Source organism: Ambystoma mexicanum, chromosome 12, assembly GCF_040938575.1.
Source record: "Ambystoma mexicanum isolate Mex_15411 chromosome 12, UKY_AmexF1_1, whole genome shotgun sequence".
Taxonomy (NCBI): Eukaryota; Metazoa; Chordata; class Amphibia; order Caudata; family Ambystomatidae; genus Ambystoma; species Ambystoma mexicanum.
The window spans coordinates 612,531,852-612,556,409 of record NC_090936.1 but is presented as its reverse complement, the minus strand read 5'-3'; the positions used below and the strand labels follow the sequence as shown (position 1 = coordinate 612,556,409).

The following is a 24,558-nucleotide window of genomic DNA, read 5'->3' as shown; positions in this document are numbered from 1 at the left end:
CATTAAGCAGTACATCAAACTCAACATTAAGCATCTTACCTCCTCACCAGGCTCACCTCAGGCGAACAGGTTGCGCAGCACTGCTTGGCCGACCCTGGACTCCTCCCTGGAATCCCGATCGACGCAGTAGAATTTCGTGAAGGTGTGCGTCGACCTCCACGTAGCAGCCCTGCATATGTCCAGCAGGGGCACACCAGAAAGGAACGCCGTGGTAGCTGCGATCGCTCTGGTGGAATGGGCTCTCGGACGGCCAGGCAGCGGTCGGTTTGCCAACCGATGACAGTACATGATACAGCCGGAGAGCCATCTGGAAATGGAAGCCTTCGAGAGAGCCTTCCCCTGATTGACAGGTCCAAAGTTCACAAAGAGTTGTGACGTCTTCCGAAAACACTGTGCGGTCCACGTAGAACTTCAGCGCTCTAGCCACATCCAGCGAGTGCAAAGTCCTCTCAGCCGGCGCCGAAGGCGACGGGAAGAACACAGGCAACACCAAGGGTTCGTTGAGATGGAAGTCCGACGGTACCTTGGGCATGAAGGAGGGGTGCGTCCTGAGCACTACCCTCGTGTCGTGAAAAGTCAAGTACGGGGCCTTGCAGGAAAGGGCCTGGATCTCTCCCACCCGTCGTGTGGAGGTGATGGCCACAAGAAACGCTGTTTTCCACGACAGAAACTTCAACGGGGCCGAGTGCAGAGGCTCGAACGGAGGTCCCATGAGCTTGGTCAGCACCACGTTGAGCTCCCACGCCGGGGCCGGAGCCTTCACCGGCGGGAACGATCTGAACAGTCCCTTCATGAACTCTTTCACCAGACGATGAGACCACAAGGACGTCCGCCCCGTGGTTCTAGTGTATCGGGAGATCGCAGCAAGATGAATCTTGATGGACGCGTGTGCCAGTCCAGCTTTGGCCAGCGTCAGCAGGTACGGCAGTACCTGGGGAGCCGTAATCCGTAGAGGGTTAATCTGTGCGTGGCACCAGACAGAGAACCTCTTCCATTTGTGTCCGTAGCATTTAAGAGTCGAGGACGCCCTGGCCTTTGCAAGAACCTCTCTGCAGTCCGCCGGTATGTCGTATCCTCCAAACTCTAGCGCTGCAGGAGCCAGGCCTGCAAGTTCAGCGATTTCGGGTCGTGGTGGAGGATGGCGCCTCCTTCCCTGGAGAGTAGATCCGCGTCCACCGGCAGCTTGATTGGCGGGGACGCTGACAAGTCCAGAAGGTCCGGGAACCATATCTGCCTCGGCCACGCAGGTGCGACGAGGATCATCCTGCACCGTGACCTCTTGAGCTGGTTGACGAGCCGGATTAGCAGTGGCAAAGGAGGGAACGCGTAGAGGAACAGGCCCTCCCAGGGGGAACGAGAAAGCATCGCCCATGCTCCTCGCCTGGGGAAACCTGCTGGCGAACCTCCGGCACTTGGAGTTCGTCGCCGTCGCGAACAGGTCGATCTGGGGTGTGCCCCACCGTCGGAAGAGGCGATCCACTAGATCCTGTCGTAGTTCCTACTCGTGGCACGAGCGCAGCTCCCTGCTGAGTGAGTCGGCGATGGTGTTTTTTATCCCTGCCAGATGAAACGGCACCAGAAACATCCTTTGGGCGACGGCCCAATGCCACAGGTCCTGCGCCTCCTTGGACAGTGCTGGGGACCTGGTTCCGCCCTGTTTCCTGATGTAAAACATGGTGGTGGTGTTGTCGGTGAAGATCCTCACCACCTTGCCCTTGAGGGACGGAAGGAAGGACCTGAGGGCCCAGAACACTGCACGGAGCTCCAGGACGTTGATATGGAGGGACTTCTCCGTCGGGAGCCAAAGGCCTCCCGCGTGCAGATTTTCGGTGTGCGCTCCCCACCCCACCCTTCCAGGGAGGCATCCTTGGTCACTGTCTCCTGGTGGTCTGGGGTCTGGGAGTCCATGCCCGCCGTCAGATGCACGCGGTTGCCCCACCACCGGACCGCTCAGCGGAAACTCTCGTCGAGTGTGATCCTCTCCTCGAAGCCGCCCGTCGTTTGGATCCAGCGCGCGTCCAGGAACTCCTGCAACGGGCGCATCCGGAGCCTGCACATGGGAATGAGGTAGATGCAAGAAGACATCATTCCGAGGAGGGACTTGATGGACCTCACCTTGGCCGCGTCGGAAACCAACATCCGCTGTACCTTGCCCAGGATGGACCTGGTCCTTTCCTCCGACGGGGAGGCCAGAAGGGACACTGTCGAGCTTCGCTCCCAGAAAGAGTGCGTTTTGCGCGGGTACCAGGTGGGACTTGGCGTAGTTCACGGAGAATCCCAGGTCCGTGAGAAGTTGGATGGTCCTTGCCGTGTGATCCACGGCGAGCTCCCTCGTCTTGGCTCGGATGAGCCAGTCGTCCAGGTAGGGGTAGACGTGGATCCCCTCGCGGCGCAGCTGCGCCACCACCGGTGCAAGGCACTTGGTGAATACCCTGGGTGCCGACCGTAGTCCGAAGGGGAGGGCTTTGAACTGGTAGTGACGCCCTTGGACCACAAACCTGAGGAATTTTCGGTGCCCCTTTAGGATGGGAATATGGAAGTAGGCATCCTCCAAATCCAATGACGACAGGAAGTCTCCTTCCTCCAGCTGAGCCAGGACGTGCTGGAGGGTGACCATCCAGAACTTCTGCGCCTTGATGAACTTGTTCAGACGTCGCAGGTCTAGGATGGGGCGCCATCCTCCCGTCTTCTTCACGAGGAAGTATCTCGAGTAAACTCCGGAGCCCCGAAGCCTCTTTGGGACGAGTTCGATGGCGCCCTTCCTGAGCATTGCCTTTACCTCCAGGAGAAGCTGAGGGACGTGAAGCTCTTTCCTGGCCACGGGGGGGACGCGCGGGCACCTTCTTTGAAACTCGAGCGCGTGGCCCCGGGCTAAGGCGTCCAGCACCCAACGGTCGGTGGAGATGGACTCCCACACGCTGACGAAGCTCGCCAGCCGGCCTCCCACCGGGGTGCTTCGGTGGGGGCCCCGACCCCACGGCCAGTTCAATCCTGTTTCGACGAGGCTTTGCCGCCTTGACCTCCTTGGCGACGACGGCGGGGTCCGCCAGACTTGCCTCGTCCTCTGTAGGCCTCCTGAGACGACGAGCGGGCCGCTTGACGGTAGGTGGAGAAACCGCCGCCGGAACCTTTGGAGGCGCCCTTGCCTCCGCTGCTCCGAAAGGGCGTCCGTCGTTGCTGCAGAACCCCAAGGGCCCGGGCCGTCTCAGTGTCCGCTTTAATGGCCTGAAGGGAATCGTCCACTGTTTTCCCAAACAGGTTGTTCCCATCGAACGGCATGTCCAGGACTCTGGTCTGTAAGTCTTGACGGAAGTCCGTAGCCTTGAGCCATCCACGCCGCCTAAGGCACACGCCGTTGCCCAACTGGCGAAACCCAGTGTCGGCGGTGTCCGTCGCAATAGTGATGGCGTGGTCCGACGCCACCTCACCTTCCTGTAGGATCTCCAGGGCATCCGCCCTCTTGTCGTCCGGTAGGAAGTCCAGCAGGGGAGCCAGTTTGTACCATAGCTCCCTGTCGTAGCGGGCCACGATAGCCAAGGCGTTGGCCGCTTTAATCGTCGTCGCTGCAGACGAGATGACCCTGCGTCCCATAGCGTCCAATTTCTTTCCCTCGCCGTCCGGTGGGGAAGTCGATGTGGAGGCCGCACCCCCCCCCCGCTTTCTTCCTGGCCGCCGCGGAGACGACGGAGTCCGGGGTAGGCTGCGCCCGGAGGCACAGGGGGGCCGCGTCCGGGACCCGGTACTTCTCGTACCGGTCTCTTCTAGCTGGCGTCGTGGAAGGGTTCTTGAGGAGGGCGAGGCCCTCATCCCAAATGTCGTCCAGTAGAGGCACCGCGAGGACCGTCTTCCTCTTGGCCTCGCGCCGTTGATAAAGGAATCCTTCCTTTTTCTTCTCCTCAGGGCAGAGTTGGAAAAGCTCGGATGCCCTGGCGATCATGGAGTGGAACGATCCAATCTCGTCGGGCGGAGAAGCCCTGGTGGGAGGTGACGACGGTAGATCCTCGTATTCCTCGTCGTCCGTACCCGTCGCTGCCGTGTCAGTCCCCGTATCATCCCCTCGGGTGGACGGGGAGGAGGGCTGGACGGGGCGCGACGGCTGAAAAGGAGGTGGAGGGTGAATCCTTCTTTTCTTGGGCGGGGGAACACCAGAAGGTCCCGGTTCAGGATCCCCCGACGGGAGAGGTTCCTCCGTCGGCAACGGTAGTCTCGTCCTTATCTCTGAGCATAAGGACTGTATAGCCAACAAAATGGCCACCGAGTTGTCTTGCGGCGCTGGCAGAGGGGAATCCGACGGGCGATCAGGGGCCCCGTCGGCACCCTCGACGATGTTGTGGTCACCTGCGTCGGGATCCATCCCGACGGGCCGGTCTTCTTCCACGCCAAGGCCGTGGCTTAAGACCTCGATCAGCTCTTCCTCCGAGGTTGAGGCCGAATCTACGACGACGCCCTACACCCCCTTTTTCTTCCCCGCCGGGGATTTCACGGGGTCCTATCGATGGGCACAAAAGAGGACTCCCTCCGAGGTGGCAGGGAGACTCTGAGCCCCGAGGTCGCCACCACTGGTGTAGCCTCCACAGGCTGAGCCAGGGCCGCCGCGACAGTATCAATAGAGGGCTTGGCCGGATGGATTAAGGCCTTCACCACCTTAGGTGCGCTCACCGCCTTATCCTTGAGGGGGGGGGGGGGACACTGCCTCGCTCCCCCTCCGATGGGGCCTTCGAGCTCGACCGGGGACTCTCCAGGAGCTTCGCCGGGTGCTCGCCCTTCCTCTTACCCGACCCAGAGCGTTGGCTCGTGGCTGATGGTGCCGGGGAGGGTGCGCCCTTTCTGGCGCCCGTAGAGCCCGACCGTTCGGCGCTCCCGGTGCCAGCGGACTCGCGGTGCTTGGCCTTGTGTTGGACCCCCGTCGCTGGGGCGTCCTCAAAGGTCTTAGAAGACCGCTCGGATTTCTTCCTCTTCTTCTCGCCTGACGGGCTCTTCCCTTCCAGCCAGTTGGCGAGACGTTGATGGCGGTCCTTCATGGTCCGCTCCGACATATTGCCGCAAAACGCACAGTCCTTCTCCACGTGCGTCTTGTCCTCATGTAAGCAGTAGAGACAAAAGGAGTGTTCGTCCTCCTTAAAGACGTTCTGCAGCTGGCATTCAGGGCAGATCCTGAACAGCTTTCCGGGCGTCGAGCTTCCCTTCTCCTGGGCCATGTCCGGGCCTGAGAAGCTTCTGGAGTCCTCCAAAAGCGTAGCTCGACGAAATCTTCACCCTTGAGGGGCGCAGACGAATCCGACACGGGTCCCCGTTGATCGGATGGAAAGTCGGTGGAGCTTGAGGCTCTTTTGACCGAAAAAAACAAAGTTTTTGAGAAAAAAAGTGAAAAAAATAGCACTAACGCTCGAGAGCAAAAGCACGAAGATCCCAACACATGAACGTGCGGTAAAAATCTGAAGATGGCTGCCAGAGGCGGTGCTTAGGTAGAGGGCAGTCATTGGCTGTGGTCAGTATGACGCAGAGACCAGTGATTGGTTACTACTACGAAAGACAGATCAGAAACGAAACCGATACTGGTTTTTTCTTTACCGAGGATTCCCAGCCTGACGGGGAATATTCATGAGCATGTGAATCCATGCCAGACCCCATGCTGGAGAAGCAAGAGTGTATCCCCCTCTGCCTGTACCTGGCGTAGAGGCGCCAATTGACAGGCTGGGCCAAGTGCGGCTTGAGCCACCTCTTTTTGGCCATGGCAACGATGCCTTTCTGCATCAGGATCCCCGTCTTTGTAGGGGGTCTTCGGATGAGTATTTCTGCCAAGACCCCCCCCTCCTCCCTCGGGCTGAGGAAGGCCCAAATAATCTTCCAGCACTGCCAGGCATCTGTGGAAGGCCTTGGCTGAAGATGGCGTGTTGGGGTCCTCTTACTCATCTGTATCCACCAGAGTGCTAGGAGGATCCGGAGGATGGGTACTGGGCGCCTTGGGCTGCGGTGTGGGGACCGGAGCCGGTGGCTGCTGCAGGGGCTGTTGTGGAACTGCCTGTGGGGATGCCAAGAATCGGAGGAGCCGGCAGGGGCAGCGCAGGCTGCGCTGGGACTTTAGGCAGTGGAGCCAATGCAGGAATGACTATGGGTGCCGGTGGGAGGGCCGGAGGGAGCATGTCCCTGATAGTATCCCGAAGGATGGCCCTCATCTGGGGGTTTGCATCAGCGCTAGGAACCTTTCGAAGAGCCGGTCTTCGGAGGCTGAAGAGGTGGCAGGGGATATTGACAGAGTGGCTGCGGGCTGCTGGAGCTGGGGCATGCTCTGTCTGGGATGCAGGGGAAACCTGCCCTGCACTGCTGATGGATAAACTGTAGGCCACTTACCTGGTTGACACCAGTCCCACCTTGTGACTTGTTCTTCAACCCGCTCCCCTAGAGAGGGTATCGGAAGAGCGGCCATCTTGTGTGGCGCAGTGGCCATTTTGTTAAGCTGCGTGCCACATGCCAAAGTCCAGGTGCCTGGCTCATCGGACCCAGCCCCGTCCAAGACGGTTGGTGTTGGAACATAAGGCCTATCCCGCACCTCAGGCCTAGACCTGGAAGGGCTGAACTGCCGGTAGTGCTGCATGAAGGCTCCCCCTCAGACAAGCTGATAGTTGGGTGTTGCCCCTCGGGACTAACCCCATTAAAATAACCTTGTGGTCCCTCAGCACAAGCATGATACGGAGACCACTCTGCCGCAAGGCTGGTAGTTGGACTAGGCTGTATGTGCACTGGTATGAGAACCCAAGGAGGTTCCTTCCGGCCAGATGCTTCCCTGGCAAGGCGTCACCCTTACGGGATGCGATGGTAAATAGAGGCCTTGCCTTTGGCCTGGAGTGAGGTTTGACAAAGTCCTTTAGGTCCTCCCGAGGGGACTTCTGGAAGAGCTCCCTCCACCTAGTGAGCCTGTTCTTCAGTGCATGTGGAGTCACAACCTTCCCAGCCATGGTTAGGGCCAAGGCAGCGGAGGCAAAGGGCGTGGGGTTGGGCGTGAGGAAGAGACCCTTGCAGGCTGGACAAATGCTGAAGCCCACTGAAGTTGACATGCACCGGGGAGGAGCGTGACGTCAGAGGACCAAGTACCTATAGAAAAGAAAAAGATAGAATATCCAGGGAAGGGCGTGTGGTATTACATGGCCGAAGCTAAATCCAGGAGCGCTGGTGAAATCGGCCCTTTTCTGTCGACACGGAAAAGGGGACTGAGGAGTGGCGCCTGTGAGTGCAGTCAGGCGAGCGCATGCTCCCAGGGCGGCACCTCTAAATTTAAAGGGGAAGAAGATTTTTCTGGTGAGAAAGGTTCCATCTCCAGTCCCTCGCAAGGGACGCCCATACAGTATGGAGGAAAGGGGACGGGACGTAAGATTATGCTTCTGAACAGTTACTTGCACCAGCCATAAACCTCTTGAATGAGTTCTGGAATCTACTCTATTCCAGAAAACAGTTCAGCGCTAGAATGGTACATCAGTATATCCTCCTTTGTGAAATTTTTGAACATCTACATGTGCAAGGGCTGTGCTTGGTGCTCCTTGCTCTTGCAAAGTGCTGGATTCCTGGAAATTCTCAACGTGCAACCCTGATTAATTACATAATTACAGAATCAAACTCCAGTGCTTAATCAGTGGGTCATTGCAGCCTGACCTTACATAAAACCATGCAAAGTGCACAGTCCAGAGATGGAGACTCATCTGGGAGCATTCATTTATAAGCCTTCAGATTTATTTATTTTTCCAGCTCAGTGTTCCAGCAACTGATGTCACAACTGCATCAGTCGCACTGAATGCTGACCTTCTGGCTTTCTTGCTCCACTTTGCTACCAATAAGGAGAGCAATCTGCACTCCTTTCCAGTGTGAAGCTGCATTTGCCACTACTGTTGCCAAGAACAGTAAAGTGAAATTGACTACTTACTTTTCTCTTTATGGGTCCAGCACACACCATTTTCTGTGGAGTGATGTGGGGGTTACCCAGAAGCCCCTTATCCTACATTCCAACGTAACATTCTGTTACCCTCACTACTTTAAATGGCTGGTGGCAGTGGTTAATTTTCCTACTATTGTGCTTTTCTACTGCAGGTTGAATCCTCAGTTAAAGTATAGCACCCATGGGTGACCCTTTTGTCAAAATGGCCCGACTGTTTTGCCATTTTCTGTTTGCGAGTTCTTTCTTGGGGTTTACTCTGCATGCTGAGCCAGGATTGAGCACTTTGCTTGTTTTGCCTTTGGCAGGCTTCAGTGCTGAAACCCACCTCGGTCTCCAGTGTGTCTGGAAAGGCAGGATGTGAGGGAGGTTCCCGAAACGCCCCGGTCCTTTGTCTCTACGAGTGCATGAATGCAACCAGTCCCGATTGGCTGGCTGTCCTTTCAGGACAGCCACCCTGCTGTTTGAGTGACAGCCTAAGCTGTGCATGAATGGGAGAAAGTTGCTTTAAAGGCAAGGGTTTTGAGACTAGAGGCCGAGTCGACCACTGGGAGAAGCACCCGAAGAAACTGTGCTGCATCCTCCTGGACCTTTGAATTGCCTGGTGAAGCCTTGGTGGTGTGTTAAAACTACTTTTTTGTTATCGACAAGAGAAGCTCCCGAAGTGACTTCTTCCCTTGGGTTAGGGGAACCAACTAACCTCCAGAGGAACACTACTGAACCATCCTCTCCGATTGGCTGTTGTACTTCACTGCTGCATGAACAGAGTGCCAGGGGTCGAGAATCGAGAACCCTGTAGTCTAGTGCAACGTCTAATTTGGCCAGTAGCTCCAGGAGTCTTCCAAGGACCCTCCAGAAGCAGGACTACAGCTTGAATCCCCTCACCAGTGTGCAGGACTCGAGGAGTGAAGGAAGCCCAACTGGATCCAAGATCCATGGTGGTGCTGTTTACCAGACGCTGAAACCGCAAAGTGCCCCTGATCCGAAAAGAGCCTGTAGCTGCCGACGACCTGCAAATTGCTGCCGCAGGAGTCCTCCAGACGCCCTCCCTCTTGTCCCCAAGACTGAGGCTCAGGAACCCAGGATCTGCATCACTGCAACAGGACAGAATCCAGCTGGACCACTTCTTCAAACCAGAGGTACTGTTTAGGCTTAGGGTACTTAACGCCCTGTCACTCACTTATCGACTTCTACTCCAGCCAAGGGGCACCTTTTTCCAGGCATCAGCCATATAGATTTTGGAGAGATCTATCCCAGGAAAAGATACAAGCATCTACGAGTCAGGCTATATTCAGAAGCTTGATTTGGAGGCATCAATGAGGATTTTCTGCATATCCTATATCCAGATATAAGAATCCAAGTTCAATTAATGCTGAAAATAGAAAATGGACAGTCTAACATAACAGAGCTATAATAACTTGTGAATAACAGCACTCCATTTTGTGTATGCAAAAACATACCAATCCTACTGAGGAACTGGAATTTTGACTATTGTGTGGGCCTTGAAAAAGAGCAGGGGGGGTCGAAACACATGTCGGCTGTCTACATTTGAAGAATAAACATCAATTTCTCCATTACCTGACTCATCTCACTGATATAAACTGTATAAAGTGGACTCTTACAACTTTATGGGTGTTTTGAGCACGAGACACCTTCCCGAACCCAAAATTCACCGTTTACTTATTCCAAACCTTGTGGGAGGTTTGAGGGAAGAGTTTACTCGCTGCCACCTTTTCTTTTTTTTTGGAGCAACTATATAGAATATAATAAGTGAGTTGAAACTAGCACACACACACACAACAAATCGATCCAACAACAATAATCATTTGTTCAAAGGAAACCCTTTCATGGAAAAGAAACTTCGAACTATCGAATCCCATCTTCTCAAATTTCAGAATCCTAAATTTCGAAGAATCCTTCTACAATTTCGGTAAAATCTTTCCAAACTAAAAATATACAAGCTTGGCAACAATAAACCAAGCAGGAGAGTTTATGTAGATTCTGCTGCAATCAAGACCACCACGAAACGCTGCAACACTTGCTAACTGATTGCACTGCCTTGGTTAACCAACGGAACATGTTTAAACCGTTCTTCGAATACAAAATGCTAACATGAACCGATTTGTGGAAGAGACTATTACACAAAGCTAATGGCAGCTCAAATTGCAATTGTGAAATGTATAATCCTCCTAAAAACGAGACGATTGACTATGAAATGGATGAACTGAAATTCAATGTGCAGATCACTTAAACATGAAATTTGTAATTTGTTTTCTTCCATACTTTTTTATCCTCCACTTTTATAATTTCTAAATCTGTAGCTCTACAACCTGTATAGTTTGTCTATTTTTAACATGTTTGTCCAAGTTTTATGTATGCATAGTTTTATGTGTTTGTATACATTCGATAAATCCTTTTTTGAAAAGTTGATTTTTAACTATAACAAAAATAATTACTAAAAATATATAAGAAGTGCCTCAGCTCCATAGACTGTGCTCCAATTGACTTGGGCAGGCCCTGGCTCCCTGCAGACTCTAGTCCATTGACTTTTGCTAATTCTGTCCCCCATAGGTAGTAACTTGTTTTTAGACTTCTTGCTGGGAAAGGCTTATCTAGACTTAATTGGAAGATTTAAGTATACTCACATGCCCTGAGAACCAGTTCAACCTTTTTCCTTCCTTTAACTTTTTTGTGCAACCTCAAAATCTGCAAATTAGAACTAATGATATATAAATGCCATTACTGTCCTTGTAAATGAAGTCACCTCAGGGTTTAGGCAGTGTGTTAAAAGCATCTCTAAATAGTAGCCACTAAACCCATACAGATTATAGAAAATTATTTTAAAGTATATTTGATTGTTACATATCTTGCCCTTTTTAAAGAACGCTTATTTAAAAATTGATGTTAAATATGTATAACTGAAACCTTGAGTAGGTTACTTGGCTACTTGTATTTGCGAATTTCATTGCTACAGCTCACATTTACCCCTCTTCAGATGGGCCTGGCTGCTCAGTCACACTACCAACTTGTGTAGTACAGACTTATACCAAAAGGTGGGTAGTACCAAGCAGATCAGTGTTGTGTAGTCTCACAGTATTACTACACCAATTCTTACCCAACAGCGATCAAACTGCAAGTGAAAGGTTTGGTCACATTCACCAAGATACGAATTTCCATAATTCCACCTCCCCTGCTCTGCTCTCATTTCTTGCCTTCTGTTCACCCCAAGCCTTTATGTTAAGGCCTCATTGCTGTTCAGCTATAGTGGAATGTGTGTTCTGTGCTCCTTATAATGAAGGTTCTAGCCAATTAGTCACATACCCCAGTCTGGTGCTTAGAGAGACCAAACCATTCTTGTCCTGTCTTGTTATCCCCATCTTGTCCTTCTGCCTTACTGCTATGCCAATAATGATCTTACTGTAATACATGTTAAACTATCACTCCTCCCGAAATACTTAAAGTGGTGTGACTCTCTGGCCCAGTTTCCCCAGAGGTCCTGACCCTTTTGTAATATTTATTTTTACGAGGAAATATTGACGTTCTGCCATTTCAACATTTACAAAGTAAACATTTAGCGGACTTGCGTACCTAGAGTAAAACGTCCGCTTGTTTACAAGTGAACAGTCATTGAAAAACGATTTCTCTGAACCTTTGCTAAAGAAATGTTATCAAATAATTCCCATATGTTTGAGAAAGGAACCCCTTTGTGGGATGTTGATATAGGTGCTTCCCGAACACACTTATAGCGCACTAAATAAGCTCTTCACATTTGTTCCTATAGCAAACCAAAGTCCTAACTCGCACATCCCCCCAGATAATGTAATTTGAGTGCGATCAGAATACTTTTCAGAAAACAAAGATTCTGCACAATTTGCGCCAGGAAAGAAATTGTTTTCCAAACTAAAGCAATGGTACTTCATGTATTCAACGTTAACCTCTTTCCACTGAACTTTAGTATTTGTTTCTGGTATGGACTAATGATAGGCAATCTTCATTTTGTCAACAGATATATACTTGGAAAAAAAACTGTTGTAGCTCATAAATTTGACATTTTGTCATCTGACTGTCAGCAGATCATTGATGTTAGGATATGTGCCAGAAACTACAATTGCTAAAGGCTAGGAACCGGAAAATCTGAATTTGTGTAGATCACACATTGCCAAGTGACCATTATATTTCATAGCTTTTCCTAGACAACTGAAAATGAACAAGAATAAAAAAAATAAATATTAGCCTGCGAGCATGGGTACTGTGCAGTGCACAGCCTTCTCACAATATTCATCAAACCCATACCTTTAAAGAATCGTGTGATACTGCAGTATTATCCTTCTGATACTGAAAGGTGCACACTTTTGTAATATGGTAATGTTACTGCACGTGCAAGTTATAACGGTTTTAGAAAATTGCCTTCATAGAGATGCATAGGTCTGTTTGAAGTTGCTGCAAGTCAATATGTAGAATGATATAAAAGGTTTGCCCACTGTGCCAGCATCGGGGTGGGGGGTTCGGGGGGCTGGGGGAGACTGGCCTCATATCCTTCAGATGCCATAAATGCCTTATTGACTTTTTTTCATCTTAAGTTTAACAGCAAGCGTCCAGCGAGTTCTCCAATGGGTGATGTACGGGCCACCGGCTGAGGGTCGGCTGGTTCCAGATCAGTCTCCTCTGAGGTAAATGCTGTGCTTCGTTTGCAATAAAACCAGGGATAATGTGACAGACTATTCAACCAATGATGATATACTTCAGAGTAACTGGTCATGGTAAGTACCGTTTACACGAGAGGGACCAACTACCAATGCTCCAAATACACATAGTAACAAATTGCTTTGAATGATCTCACTCCTTAAACTCCTTTATTTATATATTTGTATAAAATAAATCTGCTTGATTAAAGCTTAGTGTCGCATTTCATGTTCAGAAACAACCAAACAAAAGCCAATGCTTGTATTGTTACCATCTGACGAGTTCATTTTTGGAAGGTTGGATGCCTTTGCTTTCATTTTTTAACGTTTCTTTATTAGTGTTTTTAGTTACAACAAAGAGCAATTAAAAAAAGTCCCAACAGAATCCCAGATAAAAAGGCAAGTATCATAAAAACCAAATTAAAAAAAATTGCACACAGGACAGTGATCATTGCAGAAAATATACACTGTGCAGCAGTGGATCTCAGGAAATACATTTTCTAACACAGGAGAGAGGGTCTGGAGAGGGTAACTGGTGAGGGATAATTTGTTCAAGGCACCCTGGAATTTTCTAAATTGCGATAGAACAATTATTAAAGCAACTCCACAGCAAACAAGCTGATCGCAGCTTACCCAGTCCCTGAACACCTTTCCCATCTGTGTCTTTCTGAACTTCCAGCAAGGAGAAATTGGAGTCTTAAGCCACTAACAGTCCTTCCCAATTTCTGAAAGTCTAATGCAATCCAAGGCAATGATTAGTAGCAAAATATGCTGTACGCAGTCCCAAGGAAAAACAGTCTGCCTTGTACAGGTTGCCAAAAAAGGTTGTAAAATGAGATTAAGACGCAACTGAAAATAAAATGCCATATTATATACACACACAGGAATGTTACTTTGTTAAAATTACGTTAAATGAAGTTGTACAGGGATCCTTTCTCATTTCATACAAGCCCTTAAATCCCTCCATTTCCAGTATAAAATGTATTGAGTATGTTAAAAACGAAAAGCTTTTCTTTTTAAAGGTTTTCGGAGAAGAAAGTGGATGCACCTCAAATAAAAAATATTAATGTCATATTTCCAAGACCACTTCCACCTCTCTTCCCCCTTCACCTCAAATATCTGCCCATTCATTGGTTCACCTTTTGAAAAATTCCAGGGGCATGCCTTATTCGGTCATAACAGAAGCCATCCCTGCTGAAAAATCAAAAGAAAGGCAGTGGAGGTGATGTTGAGGGCGCAACAAAAATGAGGAGGGTGGGCGAATGGAAGCGAAGGTGGTGGAGAAGGGCGTCTGTAGTGAAATTGAAATCAGTGGTTTTGCACTATGGAGCACACATCGCAACCTTTCAGGACAAACAAAACAGAAAACCTCTTTATTTAGAACATCATATCTCAACAGTGCAGCTATGGTTTTACACCCAATCATGGCACTTGAAAGCTCTGAAGGAAGCCACGATAGGTGCCTCCTCAAGTCTATGTGCATGTGGGTCTAAGGTGCTGACATAAAGGACCATGGCACATCCTTGGATGTGGCAAGTCAAGAGGGCTCCAAACGCCTCCTTCATTAAACCTACTGTTATCCTGGTCCCTACTCAGTACACTTGGCCACCTTTAACTTCCTGGTGCCATTCCCAGGAATAGTAATAGATTATGGTCCCCAAATCCTCTTTCCAGTAATAAAAAAATATAATATTGTTTAGTGTTTTGAGAGAAAATTCAACCGTCTCACAGAAACCGGACCCTAAAGGTTAGAAAAGCCGATTGTCCAACAGCATTTTTTTTTATATATCCTTTCCACATTCACCCCACCCTACCACCCGAAAGAACCATACAAAACCCCTTCCAAAATAATGTTGTCCAAGTTCAATTGTTGGCTTCTCGGGGTCCAGTGCGCTTCAAAGGAAAGTCTCCCCCTCCACCAGTGTTTCTATCAAAGATGCCGTGCACAAAAGTGTTCCTGGCGTACAAGATCAAGGGGTTACAAGAGCAACTGGGTGGCAACAATGTTCGTAGCAAAGGCAGCCAATGCCCACAAAAGCACCGTACAGACCAATGTACATTTCATCTCAGTGAGGCGGGTTGGTGGGGGCTCAGCGTGGACAGGGTGCAGTTTACTGAGATGCTGACGTCCAGAACGTAGTTGGGGCTGTCACTTTGCATACCCGAGGTGGCATGGGCTTGCAATCCTGGCAGTTGGCACATTTTTCGGTTTGATATTTCCAGTCCGAGATCAGTCCATAATATTAGAAAGCTCAGAAGCTGCAGAAAGTTCTCCTTCCCACTTGAGATTGCATTCTAATTTCTTTGCTGAAAGAGAAAAAGCAGTGTTAAAATATCTTCTGAACACAAACCTTCCTTTGCTGGCAGAGGATACAAACTGGTTTTGTCCCTCTGGTTATTCAGATATTACAGACCACGGCAGAGCTATCGCCCAGCCCCAGCTACTATAGCTGCACATCTTAGCTTCTGCTGCCCATGTTCCAGTTTGACAAACATTTTAAAAGTTCTTTTCAGACACAGGAGATTGGCAAAGCAAAATACTCTGGCTCCCTACTAAATTACATATCGGAATCAGGCATGCAGGCAACCAATTTAATTAAAGGGTAGGTTATATATTAATTTCTCAAGCATGATTTCGATTTTTGATTACATGGGTCCACAATACCCATAAAAGCAAACAACTTTACCGTATATGTAGAACACAGGAGGAGGAGTTTACAGCAGCTCCTCACACCCATCTCTGAGATTCAGAGACACTCTGCTGCCAGCAAAGTCTTCCTGCGATTAGGAGGGGGATAAAGCGTTAGTAGTGGAGGGGGGGGATGAGAGGAAAGCTTGAAGTACCACAGCCAGGGACCCAGTTATTCGATATTCTTAACCCCCTTTGGGGTGTGAAGTGAAAAAGACCATCATAATAAGAAATGCGCAGTATATGGGTGACTGGAAGGGTCTGTGGGCTTGACCCGATGTAGTGTGAATACACAAATAGGTGTTGGATTCGTTTGGAAGATGACAACGGGAGTACTTCAAGATACCATTTACACACAGGCGTCGTATGTGTGAATGGAGCAATGGGCTGGGGAATGACATACGCGATGTGCGAAGGATGAATAGTTTGAGTGAACAGTCATGTTGATGGTAACTATTGGTGGTAAATTGGCCATACATTAAGATTTGATGAGTTTGTTAAATGGATTGATCCTGCATGTGACAATGTAGAGTAGAAAGATTTGGGTTGGTTGGATGAATGATCAGATTAACAATTGCCAACAAATCAATTAGAAAGTATTTTTTGTGGATAGATGGTCTAAGGTGAATTGCGGTATACACAGGACTGATGTGGTGGCTATGCTGAGGAAATAACTGCACTATCACTGTGCTGGATATGGATAGTATGTAACGGGAGTAGATGCTGGCAAAGTTAGAAGTTTATTTTACTTTTCCATAATTGTTTGGCACCTTAAGACCAGTTATAGAGTTGCTTGTCCTTTGTCATCTAGTGGTAGGGCTACAAAACTGTAAATGAAGTTACATTTGGTACGAGTAAAAACACTGACAAGAAGCCCACAACGCTCTGAGACACTGCTCAGGTTATTTTTGCATGTTGAAGAGTTACTTGTGTGCGAGTAGAGTATGTATCCCTTTGTAAAATATCTGGGCAAGCTAAAGTTTCACACGTGGATCTATAAATGCTATGCTCCTGTAGAGGGGCAGCTGGATGCTTTTTCACTAGTTCCCGCCCCTTCACAGCCATCATACTGGAACAGCAGAAGAACAGTAAATGGAGTTCCGTGTATTGTTCCAACACCGAATCAAGTGTAAGATATGCTATGCAGACAGCCATACAGAATGTATGCTTGAACTGAACATGTGGAAAGATGCCGCATGGACGGAGGTCAGCATGAGCCTATGGACATCATGGAACCTTCGAGAAATCTGACAAACGCGAAGTGATGTCACAAAGAGGGTATATGAACCTACGTGAAAAAATACTTGAGCGCAACAAGGTAACTGACGCATCAAGAGAATCATGTACCTAAAACCTGGAGTAATCGTGTGGATATAATGAAGATTAAGTAACTTACTGGTCAATAACTGAATACACAGTAACGCAAGGTAGATTGTAAACACAGAAGCTTGCTAAAGAGATATGGCATACATTACTCACCATAATCGTATTTCTGATGCTTGTGTCTGCTTAGATTCACATGCTGTGCATAGGACATCTAGTGAAAGCTGCAGAATATTACAGTTTTCAAAATTCAAAAAGGGACGTTGACAGGGAGTGCCAGTAATACCAACCCTAGTGTGACGTCCACTGTACCCATGTCCTTCACGCATCGAAGTCCCTTAGCTTGTTATTTTTCTGACATGAGGTAGCATGAAGTGTAGCGTGAGTACAGATGTATCCAAGCAGATATGTATCAGACAAGCTCCCAAGCATCCATCCGCCTTCTTTTGGAGGGGAGGAAGGGTGGGCGCATGTGAATCTAAGCAGATACAAGCATCAGAAATACGATTACAGCGAGTAATGTATCCCTTCTGAGGCTTGTGGCATCTGCTTAGATCACATGATGTGCATAGATTAGCGAGCAGTGTTAGGAGAAGGTGGTGGTGGTTTGTGAGAAGGTTCATGGGCGAACAGAAGTCTTAGAACCGCTTGTCCCACCTGTGTATCTGTCTTGGAATGGGTGTGAACGCAGTAGTGCTGAGTGAATGTGTACTGAGCGCCATGTAGCTGCTTTGCAAATGCTGTCTAGGGGGACATTTGCAATAAATGCCAGAGTAGCTCCCGTGCTCCTTGTGGAGTGAGCTCTTGGCATGAAAAGCAGTGTCTTGTCTGACAGGGAATAGCACAGTTGTATGCACCCGACTATTCATCTGGAGATGGCATTCTTGGAAATGCTATCCCCCTTCTCTGTCTGGGGCTACTTAGACAAACAGTTGGTCTGTTTTCCCTAGCGGTCTGGTCTTGTTTACATAGCAAAGGACCAAACTCCTTACATTTAGTGTATGGAGTTTTACCTCAGCTGAGCTTTTTGGGTTCTGGAAGAAAGCTGGAAGCTCAATGGACTGATTCACATGAAATTTAGAGATTAACTTAGGCGAGAACCTAGGATGAGTGTAAAACCAGTTTGTCCTTGTGTATGACAAAGAAAGGATCCTGCACTGACAATGCTTGTAATTCACTAACTCTTCTTATGGAAGTAATAGCCACCAAGAAGGAGTCTTGTAAGTCGGGTATTATAGACTTGACTTGTGCATCATTTCGAAAGGTGGTCCCATGAGCTCATCGAGTACTACATTGAGATCCCATCCTGTCGGCGGGTTTGAAACCGGAGGGTGAAGTCTCATTACACCCTCCATGAATGCTTTGATGACCGGCACCTTCCACCATGATACTTTATTGTGGGAGGTGGTGTAGGCCGACAAGGACACCAGGTGGACCTTCAAAGAGTTAAACTATCCCCGAGTCTAGCAAGTGGAGCATGTAATTTAGAATGTTGGATGGGGTACATTCTATAGGATTAATTTGTTTAGACTGATACCAAATTACAACTCTCCTCCACTTGTTGAAATAACAGTGTCTAGTGTTAGGCTTTCCTGCTTCCTTCAGGATATCTATGCACCTTTGTGGTAGGTTAAGATGTCCGAACTCCGACTTCAGGAGTCATGCTGCCAAATTCATTGAGGGAGGTTGAGGGTGCACTGTTAATCCACCCCGTGCTGAGTATATTGGTCAGGCATGGGAGCTTGATGGGATCGCACATTGCGAGTTTGCACAGATGTGGATACCAATGTTGTCTTGCCCACATAAGAGCAACTAGGATGAGCGTTAATCTTTCCTTGTGGATCTTGTTCACCATGTTGTTCATGAGGGGCGTCTGGGAGGAAAAGCGTAAGCAAATTTCCTCGACTAGATCATCCGTAGGGCATTCCCCTTGGAGCCTGGCTGGGGGACCTGGACGCAAAGTCTATGCATGGACTGTTTCAGCTTGTAGCAAAGCAGTCTATTGTGGGGAAACCCCATTGAGAGAAGAGGTGCCGTCTAGTTGCCATTTGTGTTCCTCTGGTAGGGGGATCTCTGCTCAGTGAGTCTGCCAGAGAGTTTAGTTCCCCTGGAACGTGCTGCGACTATAGGAATATTTTCCGTCTGAGTGCCCATTTCCAAATTTGTTGCGCTCGCTTGACAGATTGGACAATGTGTGCCCCCCTGTTTGTTGATGTAAAACACTGCCGTAGTGCTGTCGGTGAGGAATTGCACTGACTGGTTCGCTAGGTGAATCTCGAATGTCTGGAGGGCCTTTAACACCGCCAGAAGTTCCAGCAGATTGATGTGGTTCTGCGCCATAGCAGGAGTCCACAGACCTTGTGCTGTGTGATTAAGGCAATGAGCCCTCCCCCGCCCCCCACCCGGCGAGTGAGGCGTCTGTTGTGACAATCGCTTGCACTTCTGGATCGTGGAGGGTTTTCCCCTTCATCAGATTCTCTCGTCCACCAGCAAAGGTTTTGTACTAGTCTTGGCCAAACAACCACTAGATCGTCCCACTGACCACTTGCCTGAGACCACTGTTTCGCCAACCACTCCTGCATGGGTCGCATGTGATACCAGGTAAATGCAAGATGCCATCATGCCTAGCAAACGCATAGCTTTGCGTACGCTTATCTGGCGGCCGGCTTGATAATGAGGAATTTGCAGTAACATGTTTTGGTCTTTCCTCTGGTGGACAGACTAACCCCTCTTCTGAGTTCTTTACAGCTCCTAGGAACTGTTTGGTTGTGCTCGGCAGTAGGCTTTATTTTTGTCTAGTTTAAGCTCAATTGAAAGAGAAGGTTGATGGTTCTTTGAAGGTTTTGCCTGCAAACTTGGGGCATCTCCCCTGTAATCAGTCAGTTTTCCAGGTATAGGTACATTGGTATTGCATCCCTGCGCAGGTGTGCTGCCACCACCGCCAGTACCTTTGTGAATACCCTTGGTGCAGATGCTATTCCGAAGGTTACCACTTTGAATTGGTAGTGTTGGTTTGCTATCTTGAACCGCAAGAATCTTCTGTGCGCTGGGAACATTGAAATATGAAAATAAGCATCTTTCATATCCAATGTTGCCATGTAATCCCCCACTTTAGCAGAGGGATTACTTCTTGTAGCATAGTCCATGCAGAACTTTTGTGGCTTGACATTTGTTTGCAGGGCATAAGTCCAATACTGGGCACATTGTTAGATCTTTCTTTAGCACAATGAAGTAGGTTGAATAAATGCCCTAGTTTACCTTGTTGGCCGGGATGATTTTTATGGCGTCCTTTTGGAGCAGTGTTGCGATTCCCTTGAGGAAGATGCATTGGTGTTCCCTCGAGTGAGTCTGGCGCGGGGATGGTTTCGGGGTTGCTGGATGAGCTCCACACAATAACTGCACGCTATGGTGGATAGCACACATTTGTCTGAGGTGATTCCCTCCATGCTTCGGTGAAATTTGCAATATGCCCGCCTACTGGAGAGACATGGGGGGCACCCGAAGCAGGTAGTCACTGTTTTGGATGTGTGGTACCACCTCTAGATGGAGGACCTCCCCTGGCCGTGGGCTCTGCGCTGCCCCCTTTGCTAACCTTCCGAGGCCTGGCCGTGATTGTTACCCCCGGGATGCTCCTTAATTCTGACTGTAGCCTGAACCCCTCTGAATTTTGTCCAGGTGAGCGACGAAAGTTACTATTGCCTCTGTGGCCAGTGGGTTAGTTAGCTGGCCCAACGACTTTAGTGTATCGTATTCTTCTTTAGCAGTTTGAGTCTTAACGGCCTTTCCAAAGAGTACGTTGGGCTCAATGGCATATTAGGGTCTTTTTAAAAGAAGCTTGCCATGAAAGTCATCCTTCTCACAACCATGTCAATATCCTCGCATGTCCATTGGGCAGAACTAGGAATGGAATAGGGCCCAAGGGAAACCCCTGATCCTGAGGAGTGACTGGGACCTGTGGTGAAGGCTGGCCCTTTTTCTTTAGGGCTACAGACAAGGAATCTTGTTCCTGCGAGTCCTTACCCTTATGTGGGGACCTATCTTTATGGGACCTTTCCCTGTGAGGGGTCTTAAGTCTTCTTGGACTCTGTCCCCTTGATTAGGCCTTCTGGGACGTTTAACCAAACTGTCTAGTCCCGCTCGTACAGGGTTTACCGTTTGATGAAGAAAGTTGAAATTCGGCTACGGAATGAGCTGAAGTCTCGTCTACCGACGTGCGACATTCGGGAATGGATTTAGTCACGACATATGTTCCATCTTTTGACAGTCGGGGGTTGTCATGTGGCAATCAGAACATTGAGTGCCCAGATGACAGCGATTCTGCGAACCCCTCCCTAGACGTTGTGCGTGGGCCTTTGACGACCGTGTCAAGTCTTGGCTGTGGGTTGTGCGCTTAGTGAAAGGGGGCTTCGAGCGCCACTGCCACCGGGTGTCCCCGTAAAAAGGCCGCCGACCTGTATGATGGGGTCAGGGGCCTGCGCTTGGGAAACTGAAGTAATCCCCTTGCCTTCGCTGTCGATAACGCAGCGTTGCTGAAAACCCCTTCACGTCCATGGTGGCCTCAAACTAAGCCCTGGGCCCACCACGCCATGCAGGTTAACAGTCCTTTAATGTCTGGGGTTTAAAGAGCTTACAGGCTCGACAGTTCCCTTCAACGTGATCCCAAGGGAGACAAAGGCTGCACACCAAGTGCTTGTCGACCCAAGGGAATCTTTTGTTGCACTTAGGCAAAATTTGAAGGGGGGGGGGTTCTATGCATAATGGAAAGACAGCAGCTAGGCGAAAATGTACGAAAAGGAGTAACCTCTCCCTACTGTGTGGGCCGAAGCAGCCTTCCAAGGCAAGACAGCTCCGTCGATGAGTCTTAGACGGTCGTATCTTTACCGCTGTCGGATGTTCGATAGTCGGTGATGTAGAATATAAAGGATAGGAAGAGAAACCATCTCTAATTTGTATAAATCAATGGCAGTGTGCCGAAAGGAGAACTCTGCGAAACAGCGTCCGCCTACGATGACGGAAAAAAACAATGAGGGACCTCTGTGCATGAAGGACCATGGGTACAGTAGATGTCACACTAGGCACGCGCCGTCGACGTCCCTTTTCTAATTTCGAAAACTAACTCTGCAGCTTCCACTAGATGTCGGCCTATGCACAGCATGTGATCTAAGCAGATTTCACAAGCATCAGAAATATGGGACACATTACTCATTGTAATCATATTTGATGCTTGTATATGCTTAGATTCACATCCTATGCATAGGCCGACATCTAGTGGAAGCTGCCGAGTGTTCTAGTTGTTTTCAAAACTCGAAAAGGGACATTGACAGGGCGTGACAGTAACACTATCCCTAGTGTGATGTCTACTGTACCCATGTACAGCAGACGTCATGGGTACAGTAGGCCATGGCAGGTGTGCCTTGTGTGGTGTAACTTGGTGCGACTTGGTTGTGCTAGTGCCACCGGGTGTCATCCCCATAGCAGTAGCACCGGCCTGCCCGTTTGGGTCAGGTGCTTGCACGCGGGTTTCTGACTGATCCCGATCAACCTCTGCGTCACTGTAGACGTCGATGCTGCCATCGCTGGAGGCTCCCTCGACATCCATGGCGGCCTCGGCCAGCATTGCATGGTGGGCCAAACATTTTGTTTTGCGGTCCTCTAGTGTTTTTGGCCTGAGCAGTTTACACGACTTGCACCGTCCTTCGTGATGATCCCTTGGGAGACCGATTGCATACCCGGGGCAAGTCTTTCCAAGGGAACTTTCTATTACAGGCGAGGCAAACCCTATTCTCCAATATGTATGGGGAAGGCAGCCTTGCGAAATAAGTGGGTAGAGAGGAATATGCATTCTCTTAATGAGACTAAAGAATGAACCACTCTCTACTGTGAGGGGCGAGGCCAGTTGAGTCCTTCCGAGGCCGTGGCAAGGGTTCATCTAGACAAGGAACTGTGGTTGTCGACGATGGTAAAGCAACCTCGATGCAGTCGCCGAAGATCTCACGGTAGACCGATATCAAAAGGACAGAAAGAATATACTAAGTTTAACTTCAAGCAATGGCGATAGCCAAGAAGGGACTCTGCCATATGCAACCAACTATGATGGCAACAAAAAATAAACAATCTGAGGGACCGACGCATGAAGCACCATGTGTACAGTAGATGTCACACTAGGGATAGTATTACTGGCATGCCCAGTCAATGTTTTTCCGCAGCTTCCACTCGATGTCCGCCTATGCATAGCATGTGATCTAAGCAGATTCCACAATCCTCAAATATATATGTGGCAAGGACGGCCATTAATGGAAAAATGGACGTGGTTTCACGTTGAATTCAACCAAGCTACCTCAGAAATGGATTGAGGGAGTAGGATCCAGAAAGGCAGAAAAGCTCTGTAAGCACAAAAACAGCAAGGCTATGTTGGCCAAGGAAGCTATTTTACATAATTGCAAGGCACAAGGGGAGTTAACTAAGGATACGCAATGACCGAAAGGCACATCGCTCTTAGATTAACAGACAAAAACTTCTGCAAGAGCCAAATAACTGACAATCAAAAGTGTATGAAGCTCATGAGATGGAGTTAGCAAGTGTCTAGAGGCCAAGAAGAGCAACAGTACCCTGCATGGTAAAATGAAATGGACAAATTCGTGGTCTCTTCACACGCTGTTATAGGTACTTCTATAGTGCACCGTCACCAATGGAATTGGTCCCCAGGTGCTCTGGCGGATCAGTAAACAAGGAGGGCGGGGAGCGTTAGTCGGTGGTAGTGGGAGAAGTGGTGTGCTGTTGGCGGCTTGAGTTCGGTATAAACTGTGCACTGAGCTTTAGTGCGAGCATCGGATCGGGTGATCCCTCGTGTGCTGTAGGGGTTGATGCGTTTGCGAGTTGTTGATGCAGTATGGTAAAGTGCGTGCGGATTGCTGGGTGGGTTGAGTATGCAGAGATTTGAAAGTTGGGTTAGTGGGGTCTGTATCTTGGTTCTAATACTTCTTGTTCCGTTTCAGCTGTATTCCAGTGGGTGAGGTAGTTGCCGATTCTTATAGGCAGTCTGACTAGTGTGTGTGATGGTGCGGCATGGACCCAGCTGTATCCTCATTAGCATTGTATGATGTGATTGTTATGTCTGATTTCTCTCCCTCCGGTGTGGGACCTGAAGTTGGGTGCTCCTTGCTATCTATTGTGACATTAGTCTGTTGGAATTTGGAGTGCTTCAGGCCAAGGTTGCTGTTAATGAAACGTCCTAGTACTTCCATCTTGGTCAGCTTATGTATTCAGTCTTTAGTTTCCTCCTGTCGCGGCTCGCTCTATTAGTCGTTCGGTGTGTCGTGGAGGGTCTTCCTTAAAAGCTATTGGTTGGTAGTTTGTGTGATGGCGCAGCGCGCTCCCAGCTGTATCCTGATGAGCATTGTATAGTCTGATTGGGTGTGTATATATGTGACTCAGAAGTCAAGACAAGGGCTATTCATTAAAGCCTCAGACAGAGAAAATGGTGAGCTTGCACTCCCATGAATGTTCCAGGACAGTGGGCAAGCTATAAAGTCAACTACAGACAGAAGACTTTGGCTTAAATCCAACCAATGAGATATATAGACTAATCCTGGTGTTCCCAATTAGGCCAACTGGAATCAAACACCCAAGTTTCGTTTCACATGTGTTGCTAGAGAGCCAATAGTCCATGGTTGTGGCAGCATGCCAACCCATTAATAGTTCTTGGGGGCAACCTTACATACAATGTTGCAAAGACCGATCTACTGCCATTATGTCTGCTATAATTGGTACTGTATTTGTTTAGAGGTAGTAATGGTGTGTCCTACAGATAAGGGCCAGCCAATGAAGTATTAATCCATATATGATCCATGTGTAGACATGTTCCCTTAAGCCCATCCAACCCCCATTTGCCACGAATAATGACGTCCTAGATAACGCATATTGGGGTAGAAGACCCCTAA

The 24,558-nt window shown here is 48.9% G+C and overlaps 1 protein-coding gene across 7 annotated transcripts in view; it reads right to left on the bottom strand.

Moving 5' to 3' along the window:
* Positions 1-12,755: 12,755 nt before the first annotated feature.
* CTNND1 (catenin delta 1) overlaps positions 12,756-24,558 on the bottom strand; it is a 478,107-nt gene continuing 466,304 nt past the window's right edge. For 6 of the 7 annotated variants that reach the window (XM_069629030.1, XM_069629031.1, XM_069629032.1 and 3 more), the window contains 2 exons: positions 15,294-15,384; positions 12,756-14,913 (listed from right to left, as the gene is read on the bottom strand). In XM_069629030.1, coding sequence (XP_069485131.1) covers positions 15,322-15,384 — 63 coding nt within the window. In that variant the 3' untranslated portion in view covers positions 12,756-14,913; positions 15,294-15,321. The remainder of the gene's footprint in view (positions 14,914-15,293; positions 15,385-24,558) is intronic. The other variant, XM_069629034.1, reaches the window with a different exon arrangement.